Source organism: Aythya ferina (genome assembly GCF_964211825.1).
Source record: "Aythya ferina genome assembly, chromosome: 2".
NCBI classification, from domain to species: domain Eukaryota; kingdom Metazoa; phylum Chordata; class Aves; order Anseriformes; family Anatidae; genus Aythya; species Aythya ferina.
The window spans coordinates 144,490,682-144,516,431 of record NC_140297.1 but is presented as its reverse complement, the minus strand read 5'-3'; the positions used below and the strand labels follow the sequence as shown (position 1 = coordinate 144,516,431).

Sequence of the window (25,750 nt, the reverse complement as noted above, 5' to 3'; positions counted from 1 at the left end):
CCCAGAGAGGCTGTGGAGTCTCCTTCCCTGGAGATATTCAAAAGCCACCTGAACACAGTCTAGGGTAGTGTGCTCTAGGTGTCCCTGCTTGAATAGGAAGGTTGGACTAGATGATCTCCAGAGTTCCCTTCAAACCTCAACTACGGTGTGATTCTGTGATTCCCTGATTCTGTGATTGTTATTATTTCAGTATGGCTTTGCAGTTTGAGGGTACAGTTATGTCTGTGACTTCCACTGACTATAGCATTGCTTAAGGCTTCAATTATTTAAAATAATAATAATAGTATTTTCTGATAACAGATACATTCCACTCCTGCAAATAACTTACTTCCCAGAACCATTGGGAATGTACGTAGGTTACATTATGATGGAAATTTACATTTTACATTGTGAAATAAAAACCTTCATTTACTTAGATGAAAATATAGTTTCTTCTGCTGGAAGTGTAAAATATTTATCATGACTTCTCAACTATCCTATAAAGTGTCTTATTTACTAGTTGTTTTTTCCTAATTTTTTTTTTCTGCTCTTGTGCATGGTAATGATTACTGTTACTTAATAATATTATTTTGCTACTTTGGTATTTTTGCTTTGTATAAGTAGTAATATCACTATTCACTATTTTCCTATAATAATTTGACAGGTGCAAAATAATTCTTTGATAGAATACTGTCTGTCTTCTGGGGTTAAATTCTCTTAGACCTAATTCCTTTTATCTCTGTATTCCACAGCATTATTTCCTGATAGTCAACATAAAACTTCCTCTTCCCTATAGCTTGTAAATGTATGTAGTCTATGAAGTCACTTGATTATAATGTACCTAATATTAACCTGTATATTAAATTTAAATTATTATTATTATTTTAGTTAGGTCCTCTTTTATATAGGGTTCATTATTCACTGGCAAAGTTAATTGGAGAAAACAGCACTTGAGTGAAAGAAACAAGTTTAAGTCTCTGTTTCTGTTTTATTCTCTCTTAATTTTTTATATCTGTTGTTTCAGTTTTACTCTCTTTTTATTATTTTTTTTTTTGTTTCAAAAATACATTAACACCACATGTTTTGCCTCAGTTAACTGCCTTTATCACAAAAACAGTCCAAAACATAAGCTTTTACACATATAGTTCAGCCGGTGGTGAGTCGGGGTGAGGTGCGAGACAGCTACCTTCCATATCACACTTTGAAAATAAGGATTTTCAAGTGGAGAAAGAAGCAGCTGCAGATCCAACAGTAGAGCAGCAAACTGTATTTCAGTTTTAATATCCAATTCTCTTTAGTTAAAAAAGTACCTTAGCCTTGTATGTTTGGTTAAATAATGTGATTTTTTTTTTCCTATTAATGAAAGGTTTCTGTTTTTATGTGAAAAATAATTTAACACGAATAATAAAATCTGTATATATCCTGAATAAAATTTTTTTTTTGGTACTAAAGCTAGGGACATAGCTAAGGTAGATTTGAAAAGAACTAGTGGAGACACTTCAACGTGGGGTGGATATGAGTGTCTGTAGATCATGAGAATGTATGCTAAATTTAGAAGGATTTTTTTGTGAGCTGTAACAGTGTTTCTTTGTCTATTTTTTTAACGAAATGTAATACTGATTTTTAATATAATTTTTGAACTATGAAGTTACAGGCAAATATGTTGATAAAAATATGTTATTTCTACTGCTAACTAAACCTTTTCAGAATATATGCAGAAAGTAGTATAAATCCTCTATTGCTTGCACACTGATGGAATTTAGATTTGGGAAAATATTTTGATTCTAGTGTGCTTTCAATAAGATGTTGTGGATGACACTGTTTCCTCTTAAATACTCAGTTACTGGAAATAAAATAAAATAAAATAAAATTTCCCCCCAAATTCAGCTATTTCAAAAATTTTAGAGTTTCTTTATTTTTAAAGGTTGCTGACTTCTTTTGGCAAGTATTCTTTATAGTATTTATTTTATTTTATTTTTGATGTCAAGGAGATAAGTACTAGTGTTTCTGTATACAGTAGAAACACCACATAAGAGTCAACAGTTTTCAAGCAACGTATCTAACTTTTTTTTTTATTATTTATTTCCCAGGTTCCATAAATATGTGACAATGTTTTACATTTATAATAGTGCATGGAAATAAATACTTTTGGCCTTCATTTTATTTTCAGTTATGCAGGAGAAATAATTAGTTACAGATTTTACTTCTGTCCTTTGTTAGGCACACAAATTGGTCTCCAATTTGTTTTAGTAAATTGTTTTCCACAATAGGTACAAAATATGAGCTTGCTAGGTAGCTGGTACTCTAATTTGTATATAGTTTCATGATTAAATTTATCAAATGAAATGAAATATTTTAGACTGTATTGCCTGATATGTGTTTTTGTTTGTTTGTTTGTTTTTTAACTAGTGAAAAAGGCCATAGATTTTAAATCTAGAGGATTTAAATTGTTTCCAGGGAAAGACAACAGCAACAAGTTTTCTATCTGTGAGTGTACTCCTTTTTTGTTACTTTTTTCTAGTGCAAGAGTGAACTTTGTGCTGTGTTTGTGTGTTTTTGAAATTGTTTATGTATTTCTAAAAGTATAACTAACTTAAATCTGTTCATCCAGTCTGCATGGTGAAATTTTAAATATGGTTCTACTCTAAAGGCAGACTTTCTATAAATCTGGTGTTGTGGAATGATGTTATTTTCTCAGGAATTTCACATTAAAATTAAAGTGTTTATAAAGAAATAAATATTCAGCCTCCCAGTTGTCAGCTGAAATCTTAGCTGAGATCAGGAGATACGTTATTTTAATTGAAAGCTTGTACTAATAGGAAAAGGCTATGCAAGCCAAAGCCCATTCTCATTTACAAACATACAAGCAAATATCTTTTTCAAGCAACACCCCTGAGTTCACTTCCTGAAATCTCTTTTTCTTCGTTAACTTTGACATTTTGAACTGATTAACTACCTGTAAGTTTAAAAAATTTGGAGATGCTTAGATGCTTAGTGCTTCAATTGTAATTAAAGAAAGTAGAAACAGAAAGTGCTCAGCATCTTATAGGACTGAGTCCTGATTAACTCATAAGGATTAGCAAAACCATTTTGACATAAATTGAACAGCTATGATTTTATATACAATTACCTAAAAGAGGATATATTTTTTTTTTTCAGAAGAAGGTGCCATTTTTATAGAACTCCTTTTTGGACTAGAACCATGTTTTAAAATGAAGTAATCAGTTAAAGGATGGACTAAATGCTTTAGCATATTAGCATATGTCTGTTTATACTACATATCATTATTCTTCACAGGAGTGGAAGGACTTACTTTTGAGGCTCCTTACGCTGGGCACATTTAAACTTTTTTTTTTTTTTTCCCCAGGGAGATTGATTCAGAGTCCAAAATTTAGTAGGGGCACACTGGCATATTTTTAAAGTATTTTTCAGTTTTGGATTTTAAACTGTCAGACTTTTTATATATATATATAAAGCTGTCTTCAAGCAGAGCAAGATCTTTTCTTAAGTTAGAAAAACAAAGCAAAATATACTTCTGTTCAGCTTTATAATGTAGCTTATTGCCACATTCAACTTTTCTGTAAACTGCATCATCTAAACAGTTCTGAAAGACATTTCTGTTTTATTTAAAACTAATGTATTGAGATACTTAAGAACAAGTGTTCCTTTGATATATATATATCGTGTGACTGCAAAGTAGAGTGATTACACAACAAGAAATAACAGCAAAATAAATAGTGTTTATATAACTAAAGTCTCTTGACAGAGTCCATTTGTGCTTTCATAGTTACAAATTAGAAAGTAGTAAAATGGCTGATAAAACAGATTGTTTCTCTATACATTTGTTTTATGCAAAGCATTAACTATTCCATTATATAAGCATTAATAAGGATTGCATATTTATAGTAAAGTACCAGACATTTGTGATATTTAAAAGTCATTGTAATGAAATTAATTATTAAAGTTATTAATAAATATTTTAAATAAACTGTATATCATTTAATGTTATGATAGTCTATGTAAAACTGAAAACTTCTATATCCTGGCTTATTTGTTACACAGAGTAGATTACTTACATGAATCAATAACAAGCAAAGGTGAAAACCTTGTTGATTTGTACCTTTAGTGAATCATAATCTGGTCATAAAAAGATAACCTAGATTTTATATTGTAGTCTATCATTTGGTTCGCTAGTCACCGTAGTTGGTGAAATTGAAGAGAAAGCACTTCATGAAAAGCCTATGTATTTAGCTTTTGATTTAGATAAAATTCCCAGTGTGACCTCAGCTGGATCTCTATTTGCATTACAGTGACAGGTAGAGTCTTTAAAAAAAAGGATGATGGTCATTCAGCTGTTAGTGGAACTAAGATACGCATAATTGAATACCTATTTTACAGTAGTAAAATTATTTGTATTATAAAAGTCTTTAGAAATCATCTAACATTTCTCATGTGTATGTCTTTTCCTATTTTTTAATGTACCGGTTATCTAACATACCATGTAATTATCTTCATTTAGAAATTATTTTTAAAAGATAGTCCCTAATCCTGCAAACATTTATGCACATGCTTAGTTGAAGTGCTTATTGTTATCAAGTTTACCCTGTAAGAACAAAAGCATGACATCAGCATAGTTGATTGGCACATATTGAAGCCAGAATGGTAGCTTCTGATATAATGATATATTTTGAAATAAGTATGCATGAATTTCATTTTGCATTAAAAACATAAAAAAGGTCAATCTAAATTAGAACTCTGAGATTTCTTGCTCTCAGTTTCATGATCAGACCATGAATGAATGCTTTTCTGCCTTTAACTTTAAATGAAAAGAAAACCTAAAACTGCTAACTCTCACATGAATATCTGGAGTGTAAGTACATAGATAGGTAGGTAGATATATAGACAGATAGATAAAGAGGTAGTCTTGGGGAGCTATTTGAGAAGTGGATTACAGTAGACTGAAAAATCAAGCATTATGTCTGGAAACATTAACTTGAATACAAACTTTCAAAATTTAAGTTGTACATATTTTTTGTAAAGTACTGAACAGAAATCAGAATGGATTTGCATTTGGGCTTAAACGCATTACTGATTTGGGACCAAATGTGATGGAGAAATCATTTTTATGACTTCTACATAGAACCTTCTTCTGGATTGCTACTGTCATATATGTTGTTTTATTTTTTTTTTATTTATTTTTACTGTAAGTATTTTATTGATTTTCTTTAAATAACACTTTAGGTTTTTAAGAATATGAATAAATATAAAAGTTATATTTTTTAAATCAATTTCATAGAGTATTTTAAAGAATAAGTCTTTATATTTAAGATGTCAGAAAACAGTATGGTTTCTCAAGTTGCCATTTTTGGTAGAAATTGTAGAATATAATAATTCTCGTGCTGTAAAATCCAATAGATTATTTTTTTAAAATATTTATATTTACTGTGTTACCTAAGAGAGGTAAATGTATTGTATAAAAATAAAACTACTTTAAATATTAGAACTTGAATACTGATAAACGTAAATAGTTGTTTAATATGGTAATTTTACTTTGTTTATAGTAAAAAAAAAATAATATATGTAAATCTGTATGCTATGATATAGTCCCAAAACAGTAATTAAAAAATAATAAAATCTTTATTATTATTATTATCCAACATCATGAGTAAGTTTCTAGCTACATATTTAACATATGTTTAATGTTAGGATAGTTAACGGACAGTCACAAAACCAAGAAGGTATCTTTTTCCCTATTTGTTGTCAGACATAATTCCTCTACCTTCCTGCATTGTGGAAAATTGCTCAGTGAATTCTATCTACCTCAAGTTTTAAGGTTCTGTCTATGTTTAACTGGCTGGTTGTGATGTTTCTGAATTTCTCAGGCTTTGAAACTGTTTAAATGAATGGACATTTCTAAGATAATTAATTCAAAATAGTTGCCTAGCAAGTTCCTCATAGATGGCTTTGTGGAATGCAGTTTAAGGAATCATTAGATTACATACAATTTTTAATATACAGTTGTTAGAAATACATGCATTCCAACAGTAGTGGGAACTTGTTTTTATGTCCATGCTTTTATCTACAATACTGGGGGAGAAATGATGGAAAGTAATATGGCTCTGAGGAAGAGCCCTGCTAATCCGAAGTCCCCTAACATAGTGATGCAGATGAACAGGGGTTGCATTTATTTGCTATTAAAACCAATTTGGTAGAGCTCTGCTGGGGCAGAAGTCTGTGATCCCAGTTGACAAGGACTGAGCTTGGCAGTTTTTGACTAGAGAAGAGTGCTAACTTGACACATTTTCCTTTCAATCCTCTACAACATTTTTATTTGGCCTTTGCCTTCCTCTGAGGTATTGAGCCAATTCTTCCATTTGTGTATGTGTAAGACAACAAATTTCAGGGAAGGGAAGGCCCCCAGATATTTCTGAATGTTACTGGCCATCATGAAAAGCTTAGGTTTAATGCACAGCCTTTAGAAGTATAGTTAGAAACTACATTTTTTACAATATGAAAATAAGCCTAGTTATGCAAACTTTTTCTTATAAGGAAAGTTATGATACTAATATTAATAAATTAATATTAATAAACTCATATTGCGAATCCATTGGAGTAATTCTCTAGAAAGAGAGATGAATCCAACAAGCAATCTCTTAGTATAAATCCCTTGGTTTCTTGTCAACTTGAATTGCTGAAAAGAATATTCTTCTATTGGGTCATGATTTTACCAAATAAAAACAGACTAATCTGTGCTACTTTTTGAAGAATGTAATTATTTTGGCCTGAGACTTATTTTTGCAATATATACTTTACAAATCTATAGAAATTATGGGAAAGTGCATGATGCGTTAAACCAGAACAAACAAACAAACAAACAAAAGCAAAACACAAAGCAAAAACAAACGAAGAGGGAGCAATATAATGGGGGTAAATGGTTACATACAAATTTCTGGAAAAACATATTGAAAGATTCACAGGAAGTTTCTCTCTGAAGATCTGTTTTAGTTTATTGTAAGATAAATGTATGCAAATCAAACTGGCATTCTGGGGGTATCTGCATTTTTAATTAAGGATGATTCTGTCAGGATGAGCCTACCCATTCAAGTTCAAGGAGAAAAGGTCAGCTCTCAGTGGAGATGACATTTATTAAACTATGTTCAGAGTAAAATGTTACAGCCTTGATGAACACTCTTTTATATGTGAATGTTTGTAAAGGAATAGCAGTAATATTTACATATGGGTTCAGTAGTATTACAAGCAAACAAAATAGCTGAGTAGTACAATTTATAGAAAACTCATTATTATTTTTAAACATACAGGAATACATGCTTTGCTTGAGATAGAGAGGAATGTTATGTACTGAAATTAGATGTTATGTAGATGTTCATATTCTGTAGAAAATCTGTTTTAAATGATAAAAGGTATAGATATACTTTTTCATGTTTGTTAATTGCTTAAATATGCATTTCCTAAAAACAGTATTATTTTGTTTGTTTGTTTGTTTGTTTGTTTTGTTTTGTTTTACAGTAAATGAGGGAGGTATTAAACAGGCATCCAATTTGTGTCCAGATCCTGGAGAACCTGAGAATGGAAAACGGATAGGCTCAGACTTCAGGTAAAATATAAAACCTACCATTGTATCATTTTTCTAATACTTAACTTGCTGAAAATGTCTTGGAAAATTCATTTTTGTTGTTGAGCTGTTCTTTCAAAACTAAACTTCTCAGTAAAAACTGAAATGGAATTCTATATGAAATTACATGGTGCAATATAAACTTTTCTTCGTATGCAAAGAACATAAAATACATAATGTACTTGTACTGTACATAAGTGTACAAGTGATGCTGCGTATCATCTCTGATGATCTGGGAAAAAAACTATTGAAGGCAATTTAAAATAATTTTCTCATGTAAATACTGTGTTGTACAAATACTGACATACACATGTAACTGAAGGTCTTTGTGAAGGACATGAGGGGATGTTAAAAAAAAAAAAAAAGAATGCAACACACACACACAGAACCACAATAAAAACTTGCAGAAGATGTTTCAGATGTTATTATATAAAATCTTTATTAGAATCTAATGGACAATATTGTATTTTCTGCAGTATATTTTCCATGACCCCAAATGTTTGATACATGCAGGTGTAAACTTTCATAGTAGTCCTCAGAATGGTGTAGCATTTTTAATACAGACTTTTAATGCTAGCTCTTTGTTGCATGCCGAATTAATAGTGAGTAATAGTGCTATAAAAATAAAAAATAGAACTATGTAATAGAATTGTATTTTGTTTCTATCAAATGCTTTAAATTTCATTGCTAGCTGGCTTTATAGAACATTTCTAAAAGGGCTCCAAAGAATCATACACTGCCAGTGATCTGTTTTATGTTTTGAATTAATTTTAATCTCTTAGCTATCTAAGTTTCCAAATTGTTTTCTTTGTTTTAATTTGATTGTTGAACATCGTAGTGGGTTTATGTGGCAAGGTTTTGGTCTCATCATACACTAAAAAGGATTAAACATACATATTTTATACTTAATAATAGTCAAATTTTGTACTGTATTAAGAGAATGAATCTTGGGCTATGTTCTTGCTTTTTGTTGTATATTAATGTGATTTTTCTATAATTTTTATAAATCTCAAACAGCTAAGTGGGGAAGGAGAAAAGGAAGAAATAAGGAGAAAGGAGATTTATCATTTTAAAATTAATTGGTTTTATTACATTCAGTTTTGTTCTAAAGATGTATTTTCCATATTGCTCTTTTTAGGTACATCAAGGGAGGCTGTAGCGAGGTGGGGGTTGGCCTGTTCTCCCACGTGCCTGGTGACAGGACGAGGGGGAATGGGCTTAAGTTGAGCCAGGGGAGTTTTAGGTTAGATGTTAGGAAGAACTTCTTCACTGAAAGGGTTGTGAGGCACTGGAACAGGCTGCCCAGGGAAGTGGTGGAGTCACCATCCCTGGAAGTCTTCAAAAGACGTTTAGATGTAGAGCTTAGGGATATGGTTTAGTGGAGGGCTGTTAGCGTTAGGTTGGAGGTTGGACTCGATGACCTTGAGGTCTCTTCCAACCTAGAAAATTCTGTGAAATTCTGTGAAATCTGTGAAATATAATATACAGGACAGTTCCTAATGCTTGAAGATAGTGAGTGTTAGAGGAATCTGGTAGATGACCAAAAATTTTAAAAATTTGTGTTACTTCATTCTTTTATGTAACTTGTACTTTTTTATTTTTTTTTATCTGTTTTGCTTTTACTTTTCTCCCTGCAATCAAGCTGAATATAGAATTGACAATGACAACCCAAGTGAATGTGCTAGCTGGCAGTCAGTTATTATGGTCTCTCTTGTTCTCTAGTTTTGAAAACAGAAAAAGCTCAGCACGCATCAGAGAAAGCTTTATAAGTAATTTTACATGAAATGTAATTTCTGACATTACCTGACAAAAAATGATTTCTCAGTATTTTAAAAGAAATAAAAATAATAAAAATAATAGTGTTTTCCTATTTTGCAAATGGCCACTTAAAGACCTACCTGAATGAAATTCTAGTTAAACTTTTGTGAAGTACTTTTTGTGTACCTCAGAGGTGATGGTGGTCATCTTGCCTTCATTTTTCTTTTTAGGGCCAACGGTTAGGAGATAATTAAACTTGTTTTTTTTTTTTTTTGTTCCCACTACACACTGTGTTGATGTGACTGTCAAATTTTCCTGTTTCAAATGAATTTGTAAGAAAAGTGAAAGGAGAAGGCATTCAAACTATCTAACAACAGAATAAAAGATATATTGGTTGATACTGGTGGTAGGGTGATGATCAGACCAAATAATCTTGGAGGTCTTTTCCAACCTTAATGATTCCATGATTCTATGATCTTACACGTAAGAGAGAAATAGTTATTTCCTGTCTAAGGCTTGTTAAACGTCTTATGAATGTGAATGGTGAAATTTGTACTTGTAAATAACGGGACTAGTGAATGTTAGAAATATCTCATATTTCATATGAGATATTCCTATGTCACATATCTCACTTCTCTTTAGTTTTCTTCAAATGTGAAGGTATAGATTTGGAAGAATTTTAGTGCAATTTCACTCCTGTTCTGATTAAAAACACTGTTTGCCTTCTCAGCACATTCACATGTTCTTACAGACTTAGAAAATATAAAACGCAGGCTCTAAGACAAGCTGCAGCATTTCATGACGTCGTTTGGGACCTAACATTCCATGTTCACTGTTTCTATTTCTTTTTTCTTCGAACGTGAAAATCCCAATGGCTATATTTTAGTAAAGCTTTAAAAGTTTTAAATTTAAAACTTTGTCTCTGATACTAGATGGCTCTTTGAGCATCTACAGGACTTTAAAGATTTAAAAAAAAAAAAAAAAAAAAAAAAAAAGAAAAGACAATGAGACTTGCTAATAGCTACCAGCATTTCCTGTACTGAAAAAAAATATATATTTTGCCTCAAAAAGAAAACTTCAAAAAAACTTGCTTAGAAATGTAAATGTAGAAGTGTTCATTCTGCTAGAATTTCCAGTTACTGGTTTTATGATACCTGTCATTCAGTAAAATAAACATTTTTTCCATGGGTAAAATTTTAGAATCAATGCCACTATTGGAAAATCTAAAAAAGATGTAATAGATTAAGATGTAATAAATTTCACTTAATCTTATTTTTGTTTGTTTGTTTTTAATTTGGGGGGGGTTGTTTGTTTTAATTTGGGATTTTTTTTGTTTTTTCTCTCTGTTTCTAGTGGAAGTCACATAGTCAAAGTGAATTGTAGTTGGGCAGGTATTTTATTATGAAGCAAACGTACCTATGTAACATCCCAAAGTTCAGGCTTCATGAAATGAATCAACGAACCTACCTACTAACTCTGTAGTATAGTCCAATTAGGTATTTAAAGATGAGATTCAAATCAAATGTGGATCACAACAGCCCAGTGTGAATGCTCTTAGCCACTAAGATGCTAGTATGGTCTTAAAAATACTGATTCTATTGATAGAAGGAAGTATATGAAGTTTATATTCAAGACAGTTCTTGTCAGTGTCCACTTAGTTTCTTCTTAGTGAATTTTGTAAGTCAAAAAATTAATACAAACAGGCTGCTCTTACCAGGTAGAGCACCTTAGAGGCTTGTAAGCAGCCACACACTCAGGATAGTAAGTTTTCTGCCAAGATACAGCCTACATCTTCTGCTGAGTAAGATCTGACTTTGCAAAGACATTTGGTCTTCATTAAACCTTGCTCACCACCATATTCTACAATGTCTGTTATAAATCACCCAGCTAATAAAACCAAACAAAATTTACATGAAAAATCTAAATTCAAAACCCAGAATATATATCATTTCTCGCTACAGCTGAGCTTGAGCTTTTGAATCCTCACATAATTGTTTTTGTTCAATAATAAAGAATATATCAAATAATGGAAAAATAATCTAAAATTAGTTGTTTTTTTTTCTACACAAATGCCAGCTTTGCCAATAATAACATTCAATGGGAACTTCATATGAAGTTCAAAATTTTAAAGCTTATCTTTCACATCCTTCCTTTACAGCTTCTATACCTTCAATTTAGGCTTTTCCTTACTGCATTTACTTTGCCTTCTCTAAAGATTCTTCAAAAAATAGATATGAAATGGAAGTGTGGTTTTTGTTTTTTTTTCAAATTCATATAGCTATCTATTTTTTTTTTTTTTTTTTTGCTATGTGCAAAACTTTTTTTTGCTATACTATTTTGCTATACTTTTATAGTATGCTATAGTATTTTGCTATAGTATGCTATAGTATTTTTCTATACTTTTTCCTAATGAAAATTATTATTATTTTTAATGTCAATCTTCTTTTGTTCTTCTATAAATATAAATTTGCAGATGAAGTTGCTGAGAGACATGGGACAAGGATGCATTTTTTAAGCTAGGAACAGTATCTCATAGATGCCAAGGGTTTATAAGGGTTCAAACTAAATTGAACAGCTTGAGTGAAATATTGATTGTATTTGTCCTTGAGAGGGCATCTACTCCAACCTCCTGCCTAAAGCAGGACTAATGCCAACACTAAATCAGATCGTCTGTGGCTTTGTTTAACCACTCCTATAAACTCCCAAGAATGGAGATTTCACAACAGTCTGGGTAAACTGTTCCAGTTCTGACCTGCTTTCCTGGTTTCCTGTAATGTAGCACCTGAATCTCCAAAACTGACTATTCACTGCTACATTAAAAGAAGTTTGGCTTCATCATCTTTGTAAATGTTCTTGAAGTAATGATGGTCTGCTATTAGCAGGTAGCTTAGTCTTTTTCAGACTAATTAAGCCAAGTTCAACGTTTCACTGTAGGTGCTCTAGGCCTACAGTTAACTCCTCTGACACCTTTGGAGTTTTTATCAATAACCTGTCTGAAATTGAAGACCAGATACTGGGCTTAATATTGCAGAGGCTGTCTCACCAGCTAAGTAATAATTTCTCTTGATCTGCTGCCCCCACTTTGTCTGATGTAGTTGAGTATGTAGTTTGAGTATGTAGGTGGCCAGTAATGGTGGCCAACTGAATATGACGCTATTGATTCCTATCGTTGGAGCACAGCTGCTAGGCCAATTTTCAGAGAATCTATTCAGTGCAGACTTCCTCAGCTTCCAAAAGATAATGCTGTAAAAGTTAGTGTTAAAAGCCTTGCTGTGGCTGAGCACTATTACATCTACCACTTTTCTCTGGTCTATGTAGCCAGTCATTTTGCCATAGAAGACAATCAAGTTGATCAAGTATGATTCACCTTTGGTAATTCTGTGTAACTGCTCTTTATTGCCTGCTTTCCTAGAAAATACACACTTTCCAGGGATTGAGATGAAGTTCCTAGCTTCTCCTTGCCTTTGTTAAAAATTCACGTGGTGTTAGCCTTTCTGCAGCCAACAAGAATTTGTCTTCATCACCATGAGCTTGCATAGATGATGCCAGCCTTGCATAGCATCAACCAGCTTTTTAAGCATCCTGTGGTGAATACTATCTGGTCCTATGTTTTTGAATATATCCATCTTCTTTTACCTGACATTGTATGTGTCTCCTCTTTCCAAATTGTGACATTGCTTCAGAAAAGGCATTGAGTACTTCTGCCATTTCCACATTATATTCCAACATCACAGGGTTTCCTCACCAATTTGTTAAAGGATCCATATAGCACATGAACTTCCTTTTGTGACTAATGGTTGGACTCGATGACCTTGAGGTCTCTTCCAACCTAGAAAATTCTGTGATTCTGTGATTCTGTAATATACCAACAGAACCTCATATGGTAGTGATCAGAAGATGAACTATATATGTGTCTTTTTCTCTAAGCATGCACTTCACTTATCATCCCTGTCAGTGTCAGCAATACTAGACTAGATCAACAAAGTTTTGTGCAGTATCGTTGATTTGTGTTCATAATTTCTGAATATAATTTATAATTACATTTAAACCTCTTAGTTCATTGGCTGCATCTTATTTTTTTGGCTGGGTAGATATAATGTACTTTTGAAACTTGTTGAAGATTTTCTGCTGTTTTTGATATTTTTTGTTATTTTAGCAGTGCACATCTGTATTGTATATAATGATGAATAACTCCATAGCTTTATCACACTTCAGTTCTCTTCAGATTTATAAGCTTTACACACACTTTAAAGAGGTTTGGTCTGGCAAGCAATTTGGATAAAATGTAAGCCAGGGCATGAAACTGCCCTTAATTGTGCCCACTATTTTTGGTTATTTGTTCTCTCTCTCTGTTTTAGACTAAGCTTTCTCTAAAACAATACCTGTATGCAGTTTAGGGGTAGACTAGCCAAGGGACAAGTCTCCAAAAAAGAGCTTGCATGATCTGTTTTTTTTTTTTTTCTTTCTCAATAATTTGCAGTTCTCTAACATTCTAGCAGGCTCCCACATGTCTTCATGCAATACTTCCAGATATGCAATAGATACATCAGATAGATACATCACTTTCATCCTGCCAGGAATCCCTTTTTCGTGTACAACAAATTCCTCAAACTATTTCAGATTCCTTCAAAAAACAAAACAACTCTGCAATTCTGTGAAACAAACAAACAAACAAACCTACCAAAAAACCCCCCACAAGTATACAAAAACAAACAAACAAACAAACAACAACAAAAAAACCCTGAAATTACTGCTATGTCTTTAAAGTTTTAAGTCACCACACCAGACGCCAGATCAAACCAATGACCATCTGTTCTTGAGAGAGCTAACTCAAAGGAATGTAGATGTAAGCCTATCTACTTAATTTTGCCTTAGAACTAATAATTTCTTCATGGAAATCTGGATGTCCTTTTTTTGAATCCACATTGTATTTACTACTGTTTATCTACTGAAGCCTTGGGAATGACACTATCCTTATGTACTGTCAAACTCAATAATCAAGCTTTTCTTTTAGAGAAGATGAATTTAAAATTGAATTCTTGCATGCCAGGAATGAAAGCTATTGAAGCTTTACAATTTACAGAAACAAGAAGGATCTCTTCTACCAGACAACTTTTAAGGCATTAATGATTTGTTGTTGTTGTTTGTTTTTTATTTTCCATTTTTGAAAGAGTGTATAGGTAAATAATGCCAGAAAAACATTCATAAATGTTAATCTTGTCTAGGCTTTTAATGCTTCCCTAGAGACCCATTTTCTTGGCATTTTCTTAACAAGCTCACAATAGTCCATGTGCTGGCCTTTACGGATGCCATTTTTATTCTCCTGCAAGTCCAGAAGAATTATATACTGAGCGTAAATTTATTGCATGATTTTTTTTCCTGTCTTTTTTTTTTTTTGACTTTTCAGAAAGGAAGTGTTTATTTGATTTTTAATATTCTTGTCTTTTTAAGTTGATCTGCTATAGAAACTGGTCTCTGGTACTTCCATTTTCTTTCCTAGATCAGTGTTTTATCATCTACCCATCTCTCTGCCATTATTAGTTCTCACTCACATAACACACACATTATTGGGTTTGTACATTTTCTGCTTTAAATGGGTTTATGTGTCTAGCACGCTTACAGTCATATACTATCAATTATCAGTTTAATATCAAAACTGATTTGGGCAAGTTAAGGGTCCTAGGTAATGTATTGTTTATATCTGGGGAGGTGATAAAAATACCTGCTAGGTTTATAAAATCTTCATAATCATTTCAACTTGCTGGAATTTTCAGTATCTTCAGTTCAATTTGTTCTGGAAATGTAATATATCCTGCTCAGTGTTTCTTCTTTAAATCAGCCCACGGTTATTTAAAGACAATATATATATATATATATGTATATATATATATTTTTTTTTTCCCCAGATGCTCCTTTTTGCATTATCAAAGGGGATCAGATTATGTCAACATGATTTTCCATAGCAGATACCTTCTTGTGAAAATCTGAACTTGAGAAACTCATCTATGTCTTCCCAATTTCTACTTTAAAAGTCTTTCACAGAATCACAGAATTGAATGGGTTGGAAGGGACCTCGAAAGATCATCGGGTCCAACCCCCTTGCCAAAGCAGGTTCCTTAGAGCAGACTGCCCAGGTAGGTGTCCAGACAGGCCTTAAATATCTCCAGAGAAGGAGACTCCACAACTTCCCTGGGCAGCCCGTTCCAGTGTTCCGTCATCCTCACCGTGAAGAAGTTCTTTCACATGTTGGTGCGGAACTTCCTATGCTCTATCTTGTGACCATTACTCCTTGTCCAGTCCCCACAAACCACTGAAAAGAGGTTGGCCAAATCCCTCTGTCCCCCACATCTCAAGTGTTTATACACATTGATGAGATCCCCTCTCAGTCTTCTTTTCTCCAGGCTGAAAAGACCCAGGTCTCTCAGCCTTTCCTCATAAGGAAAATGCTCAAGGCCCCGTATCATCTTTGTGGCCCTCCACTGGACTCTTTCCAGGAGATACTTGTCTTTTTTGTACCGGGGAGCCCAGAATTGGATACAGTACTCCAGGTGAGGCCTGACCAGGGCAGAGTAGAAGGGGAGGTTCACCTCCCTTGACCTGCTGGCCACACTCCATTTAATGCACACCAGGATCCCATTGGCCCTCTTGGCCACAAGGGTACACTGCTGGCTCATGGTCAACCTGTCATCCACCAGGACCCCCAGGTTCTTCTCCTCAGAACTCCTCTCCAGCAAGTCATACCCCAGCCTGTACTGATACATGTGGTTGTTCCTTCCCAGATGCAAGACCTCTTATTAAACCTCTTATTGTTTGGTTTCTTCCTACCCATCCCTCTAGCCTGTCCAGGTCTCACTGAATGGCAGCACAGCCTTCTGGTGTGTCAGCCACTCCTCCCAGCTTTGTGTCATCGGCGTACTTGCTGAGGGCAGACACTATTCCCTCATCAAGGTCGTCGATGAAGATGTTGAACAAGACTGGACCCAGCACCAACCCCTGGGGAACACCGCTAGTCACAGGTATCCAGCCGGACTCTGCGCCGCCAATCACCACCCTCTGAGATCGGCCAGTCAGCCAGTTTTTAACCCACCTAAACTATATAGAACCTGGCGTAGCTGAGTACAATTCTTAACATTAGTAATAAGATCATTTTCTATATCATAATTTTGAAATTTCCTCCAGCTCTTAATTTGATTTGTGGCTCTTTTTACTCATTAGTACCACATATTTTTTCAGCCTTAGCTTGCAAGGGACTTTACATTATATTGACTCATATCCTTATCCTTCTTGTTTTTGCACTTTTACATCTTTCTCTAGTTTATACTTCAGCTCTTCTTTAACCTGTTCTTTCACAAACAGCTTCTTCCTGATTCTTATACAGAGAAGTTTTTGTTTGTTTGTTTGTTTTTTAATTTATAGAACTATTATCTGCTATCAAAACTTCCATTTACCCATCTATGTCTCTACAAATCGCAAATGCTCCCCAAACTTCATCAGCACAAGAGATTGTGCTAGTCACCATTCCTTTTCAAACAAAGTAAGAAAACTATTCTAATTCCCTTAAATTTAATTTTTATTCATTTTAGTATCAATCTTCTTTAACTATTTTAATCAAAGATATATTTGTGTTGGTTGTCTAAGACAAGCTAATCTCTAAAGCTCAGTCTTTTGCAGTTTTTGTCTAACTTTGTCCACTGAACTGAAACTGAAATTACTATTGCAGCACTAAAATCCTCATGTACAAGAAAAGAAAAAACAAACAGCAACAACAGGGTTTTTCCTTTACAAGCCAGACCCTGCATAGACTAATAAGTTTTAGTATGTGTTTCAGCAAAAATGAACTCTGTACCTTGTGGTATCAAGCTAGATTTGAGTGATATCTTCAGACCTCTTCCAACCTCAAAGGCACCTTTGCAAAGGTGCCAGTTTCAGAGTTATAAAACAACTTCAAACCATTTATTTAGGTAAATGAAGAACTATGCCACCACAGAAGTAAAAGTTTTACAAAACAAGAATTTTCAAAGCAGATAGCATGTCAAAGACTGGAAAATAGGATATTATCCATCAGAGGAGGGTGAAATGATTCCATAATTTATGAGAGGAAAGCTGCTATAACATAGACTAGAACATGTCTTTGGGAAACTACTTCATCTTGAAGCTTAAAGTATCTAGAAAGTGTGTACGGCCATGTTTAGATGGGAAATCGTTTATCTAGCCAAATGCAGTTAGGATTCTAAGATCCTTGGATGGGGTATGCATTAGGAAAGTTTAAAGAAAGACCTGATTCTCAGATCTGTTAGCTAACATTCTCTAAAATAATGTATTTTGAAGCAAGAGTCATCCTGTAATTCAAGTAGAATAAACCAGAATTGGAAAGCACATACTGTGAGCATTATCTCAGAAAACATGTTACTTCATGTTAGAAGTAATGTAAATGCAAATTTAGGCAAACCTCTTTGAAAACAATGATTCTGTGATCTGATATTTTGATATGTTTGAATTAGAATTAAATGCCCTGCTAGTATTTGGTGTTTGTGTTACAATAATTTCCATATGAACAAATTTGGAGGGAAGATTTTTCAAGGTATTGTATCATAATAAAATAATTAATTTTCTGCAGAAGTTATTATATAAGTAAACTATATTCTTTTGCTCAGTTATAGCAGCATTAATAGAGAAAATCAAAAAGTGTAATTTTTAGGTATTCAGATTTCTAAATTAATTTTAAATCTTCCTATACATATAAATATACACACAAAATCATTGGAAAATGATAAAAAAGTGCAGTGAAAAATACCATTAAAAATACCATTAAAAATAGTTTACTTCTCCCTACTGTGTGCTTAATAAGGACTGTAATTTTGTTAGTTTTCACAGAATATCAACACACCTATGTTTAGTTAGATTAAAAGTGTTTGTTCTGTATTACTACACACATGGAGTCACAGAACCATAGAATGTTCTGAGTTAGAAGGGACCGACATGGATCATTGAGTCCATCTCCTGGCTCCACACAGGACCACCCAAAAATCAGACATGTCTGAAAGCATTGTCCAAATGCTTCTTGAACTCTGGAAGGCTCAGTTCTGTGACCACTTCCCTGGAGAACCTGTTCCAGTGCCCTACCACCCTCTGGGTGAAGAACCTTTTACTAACATCCAGCCTGGACCTCCCCTGTTGCAGCTTCATGCCATTCCCTCAGGTCCAATTTGAGGTCACCAGTGAGAAGAGATCGGCAACTGTTCCTCCCCATTGTGAGGAAGCTGTAGACTACAGTGAGGTCATCCCTCAGTCTCCTCCTCTCTAGGTTGGGCAAAACAAGTGACCTTAGCTTCTCCTCATATGTCTTTCCCTCTAGACCTTTCATCATCTTTGTAGCCCATCTCTGGACACTCTCCAATAATTTCACATCCCTTTTGTACTGTCGTGCCCAAAACTGCACACAGTACTTGATGTGAGGCTGTACCACTGCAGAGCAAAGCAGGACAATCATTTCCCTCAACCAGCTAGCAATACTGTGCTTGATGCATCCCAGGATATGGTTGGCCCTTTTGGCTGCCCGGGCACATTGTTGACTTCAACTTTCTATTGACTAGAACTCCCAGATCCCTTTCTGCGAGGCTGTTCATCGACCTCTTGTCCCCCAGTAGCTGTGCATAGACTAGGGAATACCGTTAGTTATGTAGAGAAATATACGCCAGTTAAAGGAGCAAATGTACATGTTCTTGTACATTTTTAACTTCCTTTTTTTTTTCCTTGTAACTTCCATTTTCTAGTAATTGTTGCATTCAGAATCTTGTTACTGGAAAGAGAAAACAAACCACATACATGGAGCCAAGATTTTATTGTTAGCCTAACTAAAATTTTAACCTACTAGTCAAAGAATAAAAACTGTGACTATTTACAGTCCATTTAAACTATTTATGGTAACAGTAAATAGTTTAAATACACATGATTCTGTGATTCTGTGATTCTATTTACTATGGTAGTAGTAAATAGTTTAAATGTAATTTATTATTTACAGTAATGCATTCCTCGTTCAAATTAATATAGGAAAGTCTTATTAATAGTATACCATTTTTTAATACAAGAAACTTTGTTAATATCTAATTATTTTCTCTGGTGTTATACGTCTTCCAATGTCCCTCTGGGTTCTAAAGTCTAAAGCACTGGTCTTCATCAAAAAGAAGGAGGGGTGAGAGACATTTACAACAGGTCATCTGTATCCTGAGGCTTTCACCAGAAAGAGTATAATGTATATAGTCCTGAGTCATGTGGTTAAAGTTGCGGCTCATCTTCTTGTTGATTATCTTATCAATCTTTCTCCTGGTTTTCTAGATTCAGTCGACATAAATTATTGCTGTTTCATAGAATCATAGTATCATAGAATAGCCCAAGTTGGAAGCAATCTTCACAAGGATCTGGAGAGATTCCATCAGGAGATTCCATCTTCTGGCTCCAGTTTGTTACACAGTGCTCAAATATGTCAGATCTTTACTATATGGAAGTCAGAAGCTAGGTCAGAGAATAGTCACTTGACCTCCAGACAAATATTAAAACAAGGTGTAGCATCTCTGGCCAAGGCAACCCCAGAGAAGGCTTTTGCTACTGAGAACAAAAATTGTATTTAATGGATTACATGCCTTGTTTTTCAAATTTGTTATATGATGCAAAAAGAGATAACTATTAAAAAATGAATCTTCTTTTTATGCCATTCCTTGATTTCAGCTTGGGAGCAACAGTACAATTCTCTTGTGATGAAGATTATGTGTTACAAGGCTCAAAAAGCATCACATGTCAGAGGATAGCTGAAGTTTTTGCTGCATGGAGTGATCATAGACCTGTGTGCAAAGGTAAAGAGGAATTCTTATCCTTTAGTGATTTGTTCATTCCATGTCTGTCTACTGCTTGATAGCCAAAACTATTAATATTTTTTAAACACCTGAAATTTTAATCTTAGTGTCCCCACTAATGAGAAAAAATACCACCTATACAGTTTGGTATAATATGAACATTGTCTGTGTTTCCATGCACTTTAATTTACTTTGGAACTTAAATAATGAAGTTCACTTCATAAAGAACTGGTAAGTATTAAGACTCCACATTTAGTTACAGTTTAATAAGAGATGGATTTCAAAGTTGCAATGATTCAGTGTACAATTAGTAGTTCATAAAGCAGATTTACTTCATTACAGATTTACTAAGCAAATGAGAAAGATTTTAATCTAATATTGATAAGGACTGTAGAAGTAAGTCTACACCTGGTTTCAACCTTTACCTGTGGATAAAGTGTAAAAAATAATGAAAAATGTAAAAGAATAAAAGACAAAGTCATTCTACTGAATGTAATTGATGTCTGAACACTACGGCAAGAAGTATGATGAATACCTGAATCAAGGAATAAAAATATTAATATACATTTTTATAAATATATATTAGCATATATTATGATACTACTAGTGTGTACATATACATGTACATGTAGTCATGGGTGTAAACACCTAGTATTGAAGAGTACAGTTTATTCACAAAGAATTCTTGGGTATGGGAAGCAAAAGGGACACCTGTATTTCAGGGCTTTAAATACTTGTTGAACTTGTTTAAATACATGTTGAACTTAGCAATATGGTTTAGTGGAGGACTTGTTAGTGTTAGGTCAGAGGTTGGACTTGATGATCTTGAGGTCTCGTCCAACCTAGACAATTCTGTGATTCTGTGACTTGTTGCAAAGTCCTGAAAGTGAATTTGAGTAGAAGTTTTCAAGAATATGTGAAATATAAATATGTCCAGGAGAGTTTAAGTACATTTAGTCTAATCTAGAGATGGGGTAATGGACTAAGTAGCTTTTCAAAGTTTTCCAATCCTTATTTTCTGTGTTTCATAAATGAATGAACACATTCAAAACTAATTCCTGGAAAGAAAATCATCATTAATCTCATATATAAATGAGGCTGCATGACAGGATTTCTTTTCATAACAAAATGACATTCTAAAAAATTTAGGCTTTCACATCCCAGGTAAATGGGAACATAAATTGTAATTATACCCTAAAATTTACTGTCCTCTGTGTGTTATGTGTTTTATAATACAATCTAGTAATGTCATTGAAAAGATACTTAAAAAAGAAAGCATATTGTGAATAGCATTTCATTTAACAATACCAAAATACAGTTGCATACTGTCACTTATTTCAAAAATAAATCTCTTATAACATACAATAAAGTGTGATCAGCAGCAATTTGGTAAGACTGAGATGTATACATAGCTACTTGAAAGTTTAGAAAGATAGTTCTAAGAGAAAAATAGAAAATAGCTTTTGGAGACTATGACATTCAAGCATAAATCATTGTTAAATATATTACTTTTAATTTTTTTATAAGTTCTTAATTCTCTATAACAGCAGGTATTGAAGTACTTCCATATAAAGGGGTGAAAGTCTTCAGTCCATTTTTTTACTTCTTTACCTTCTGTAACTATATTAAGAACTACACTGTACAATGATTTACAAATTAGATTTGTAAACATGTAATTAATGCTAAAGTAAGCTTTAATACCAAAATAGAAAGAAAGAAAGAAAGAAAGAAAGAAAGAAAGAAAGAAAGAAAGAAAGAAAGAAAGAAAGAAAGAAGGAAAGAAAGAAAGAAAGAAAGAAAGAAAGAAAGAAAGAAAGAAAGAAAGAAAGAAAGAAAGAAAGAAAGAAGGAAAGAAGGAAAGAAAGAAAGAAGAAAAAAAAAGTAATATTTTTGTTGGAAACTAACAGTTTCTTAAACACTTGCACCTATATGTGAAACTAAAGAGCACCTATCAACCAAATATGTAAGACTATTATTCATAGGTAGAGCACATAATTCATAACAAGAAGGACAGTGAATCACATTCTTCAGACTTCAAAGCTAGCTGATTCCACCTTAAAAAGCAAAGAACCAATGCTAACAAAGTTATTAGGAATTGATATAATGCCATATGGTGAAAAAGCAGACAGATGCTTATAGTATGTCAAATATAAAGTTCTTTAGTGTGTCATTAATTGCTGATTTAACTACCCTTAGTTTGCTGTAATTTTGTTCTTTTGATTAGCAACAGGTTTTAATTAGATTCTTAGATATACTAAAGTATAAACTTTTTTTCTAGACTAATAATTGTGTTCTTTAAGTCCCATGCACAGAGCATACAGTAAACATTTTGAAGTGTTTTTTTTTGTTTGTTTGTTTGTTTGTTTTTTGCTTAAGTAGAATTAATATTAAGTAGTAACATGAAAAAAGTACCTGCAAAACTACGTGTGCTTGTTGAACTTGCATGTCTGTGCACAAACCATGTAGGCGAACTAATCAATCGTGCATAAATGTTATGTTGTGCAAGAAATTAATATTGTCTTGAGAACTGATGCAGCTTTGCAGATAATGAGGGCACAGGTGGTATTAAAACTCTATCTGTTATTCTTTAAAATGTCTCTTAAAGTGCTACTCTTTATAATGTTTTGTTTCCTATTTGAACAGTACAGCTAGCACTTGTTTTCATTCGCCTATATAAATGTGCACACACCAAAAAACCCACAGTAATGATACATTTTTCAAAAATGGCACATGAATATCAATTATTCAGTATATTAATATACTGTTCTAAACAGGAAGTTTCCAGTTCTATGAGATGCATTTGATTTGACAGCATAAATCCTCATAATTTGTTCTCACAGGGCATATGAGTGACGGAGTGTAACTGCCTGCCAAAAATGAAAGATTAGCTCTCTTTAGGAGTTATCATATAATACCAGCTGGAACTGGCACAGTATCATGTTAATGAAAGTGAAAGCTGGAATGATCCTGCAGTATTTCTGCAAAAGAAATATAACAAGACTTTGAGGAGGAAAACAGATGCATCCCTTCTAAAATATAAGCAAATACGCTTATTATCAACATCTTTTAGACCTTAAGACTAGTTTCCAGGACAATGCTACTCTTGAGTTCTGGCTGATTTCTGAACATTTTGATTTCTCAAAGTGACTATGAGAAACCTGTAAGACACAGTCCTCTGACACTTGTTTTTTAGCTGGAATTTTTGAAGATCATAGAAACCTAAAGTTCTGCTGGGGTGTTTTTAATTTGTTGCAAAATAATTCACCTTGTGCTCCAAATCATTAACCCACCAAGATGTCAACTAATAATTAATGAATTCTTTTTCTTGGATTAATTGCCTTTATAGTTTATCTACATTTCTTAAAATAGAACATGACATATTGGATGAGAATAAGCAAGCAGCCACAGAAACAAAAGACAGAATAACATATGATGAAAGGCCTTTCTTACTCTACCTGTTCAGGTCACTTCTACCACATATAGAATTCCTTTTTCCAACTAGGTTATCATCTCACATCAGAATTTTATCCTCTTGTACCATACTTTTACAAAAAGACAAACTGTAATGTATACTTCCTTGACAATGTTTTTGATCCAATATTTTTCCCAAGAATGCCAGTCTAGAATAACTTGCAGTTTTATACTGTTAATGTATGTGAAGTGTTATTTACTGATGAAGAAAACATTATTTTTCATTTGAGTTAGGAAAGAATTCAAGTAGAACTACAATTTTCTCTTGCATAATGTACTTACTTCATATGATAGGTACTTAATTTCTCTAGGGTGCAGGAACACTTTAAACATTCAGTCTCCAATAAAATAATAATAATAATATGTATACATATATATATATACCTTTTATTTCTATTTAATGTGTTTCTGTAAGATATAAGGTCATGTCTCGTTGTTAGCTAGTGATTCCTAGCAATGATTAGGAAATGTGATATATCAGTATTGTGCAGAAAAATGTATAAATATTTTAAACCTCAGGAATGAAAACATTTTTTTTTTACTTTATGGTTTGCTGTCACTCATACCTTCAGCAAATAAAATAATTCATAGAACCACGGAATCATAGAATCATTAAGGTTGGAAAAGACCTTCAAGATCATCTGGTCCAACCATACCCCCCACCACCACCAACGCCCACCAACACCCACAGGCATCACATCCAGCCTTTCCTTAGACAACCCCAGGGACAGTGACTCCTCCACCTCCCTGGGATTTCTAGTGAGTGAAAATATTATACATATGAGGTGCAAATAAATTTCGTAGCATAGTGATGTCAAAGGGCAAGAGAAAAACAACAACAACAACAACAACAAAACAAACAAACAAACCCAACAAAACAGTACCCTTCCACCCTTCCTGAGAATGACAGAATGATGAAAAATGTTTAAAAGATGACATGAGAGTCTTTGAACAAGTATTTACTTCACACATAATTACAGCTGAAGTGTGTTATTTGAAAGAAGAAAATTTCTGCAGTTGTTAGGTATTTCCTGTCCCAAGAAATTCTAAATATATGTAGTTGTTATAACTTGACTGCTTACATTGATTTGTCTGTAGCTTCCTTCAAGAGAGAAAGTTTAAACACTTCAGGATTGACACCCTACTTATTTATGCCATGGGATTCAATATTCCCCTGTAGGGTAATACTTTGGAGCTAATTTGCAGCTAAGAGGATTACAAAGCCAACTTGCTTAAGCAGAGACAATTATCTACTTTATGAAACTATTTGCTAGTTGATAAATCTCTTCCTCTCATTTACGTTTCAGGAAATGAAACAGATAGATCTATTCACAGTTGGTCGATTAGCCTTTTTATTTTCATGCCTGCCGCTCCTGTTTTCTGCTTGCTTGTTTCTCAGCCTCTGTGAAGCATTTATGAATGCCGCCTTTCATAAGCCTGCTGGCAAGTCAGCAACAAGTTCTGCAACAAGTACAGTATTTTAAGAAAGCTCATCTAATCTGTAGAATGAAAAAGTGTTTTTGAAATAATTCTTTGTATTGGAGAAAACTAAAGGATTATTTATCATTCCATTTATCATTCACATTGTGATCACCCAATTAATAAGCAGGCTACAGAATACTTTGGATTAATAGTTGAACAAGAAACAAACAGTATTATGTATTGCAGTTGGGCTCTGGAAATTTTAGAACACTTTTTTTCTTCAAGTACCATTTTGGTCATTTCATTTCACTGACTAAAGATATTTTTGTAACAAAAAAGAATTTGTGAACTCATTAGGTAGTACCTTTCATTTGATAGACTAAAGCATGCTGTAAATCTCACTTTGATTAATATGGATATATGATCAGAATGTATGTAACAAATAACCTTGCCTTATAAATGTAACCTATGTAACCTTGCCTTATAAATACACTAGCAAGGGCAGCAGTGACAGTGGCATCAGTAGTTGCCAGGTACTGAGATGAGTGCAAGGCTTGTGAGGCCACAAGCCTTGTCAGGGGGATTCTGGTCCCTGACACCCTCAGGCCGTGCGTACTGTGTGAGCTGTGTGTGGGGA

At 33.5% G+C, this 25,750-nt stretch overlaps 1 protein-coding gene across 5 annotated transcripts in view; it reads left to right on the top strand.

Moving 5' to 3' along the window:
- The window catches only part of CSMD3 (CUB and Sushi multiple domains 3), a 684,493-nt gene that overhangs the window by 273,614 nt on the left and 385,129 nt on the right, over nucleotides 1–25,750 (top strand). For 3 of the 5 annotated variants that reach the window (XM_084509890.1, XM_084509888.1, XM_084509892.1), the window contains 3 exons: nucleotides 2,389–2,466; nucleotides 7,507–7,594; nucleotides 20,096–20,220. In XM_084509890.1, the coding sequence (XP_084366016.1) occupies nucleotides 2,389–2,466; nucleotides 7,507–7,594; nucleotides 20,096–20,220 (291 nt within the window). The remainder of the gene's footprint in view (nucleotides 1–2,388; nucleotides 2,467–7,506; nucleotides 7,595–20,095; nucleotides 20,221–25,750) is intronic. The other 2 variants (XM_084509891.1, XM_084509889.1) reach the window with 1 other exon arrangement.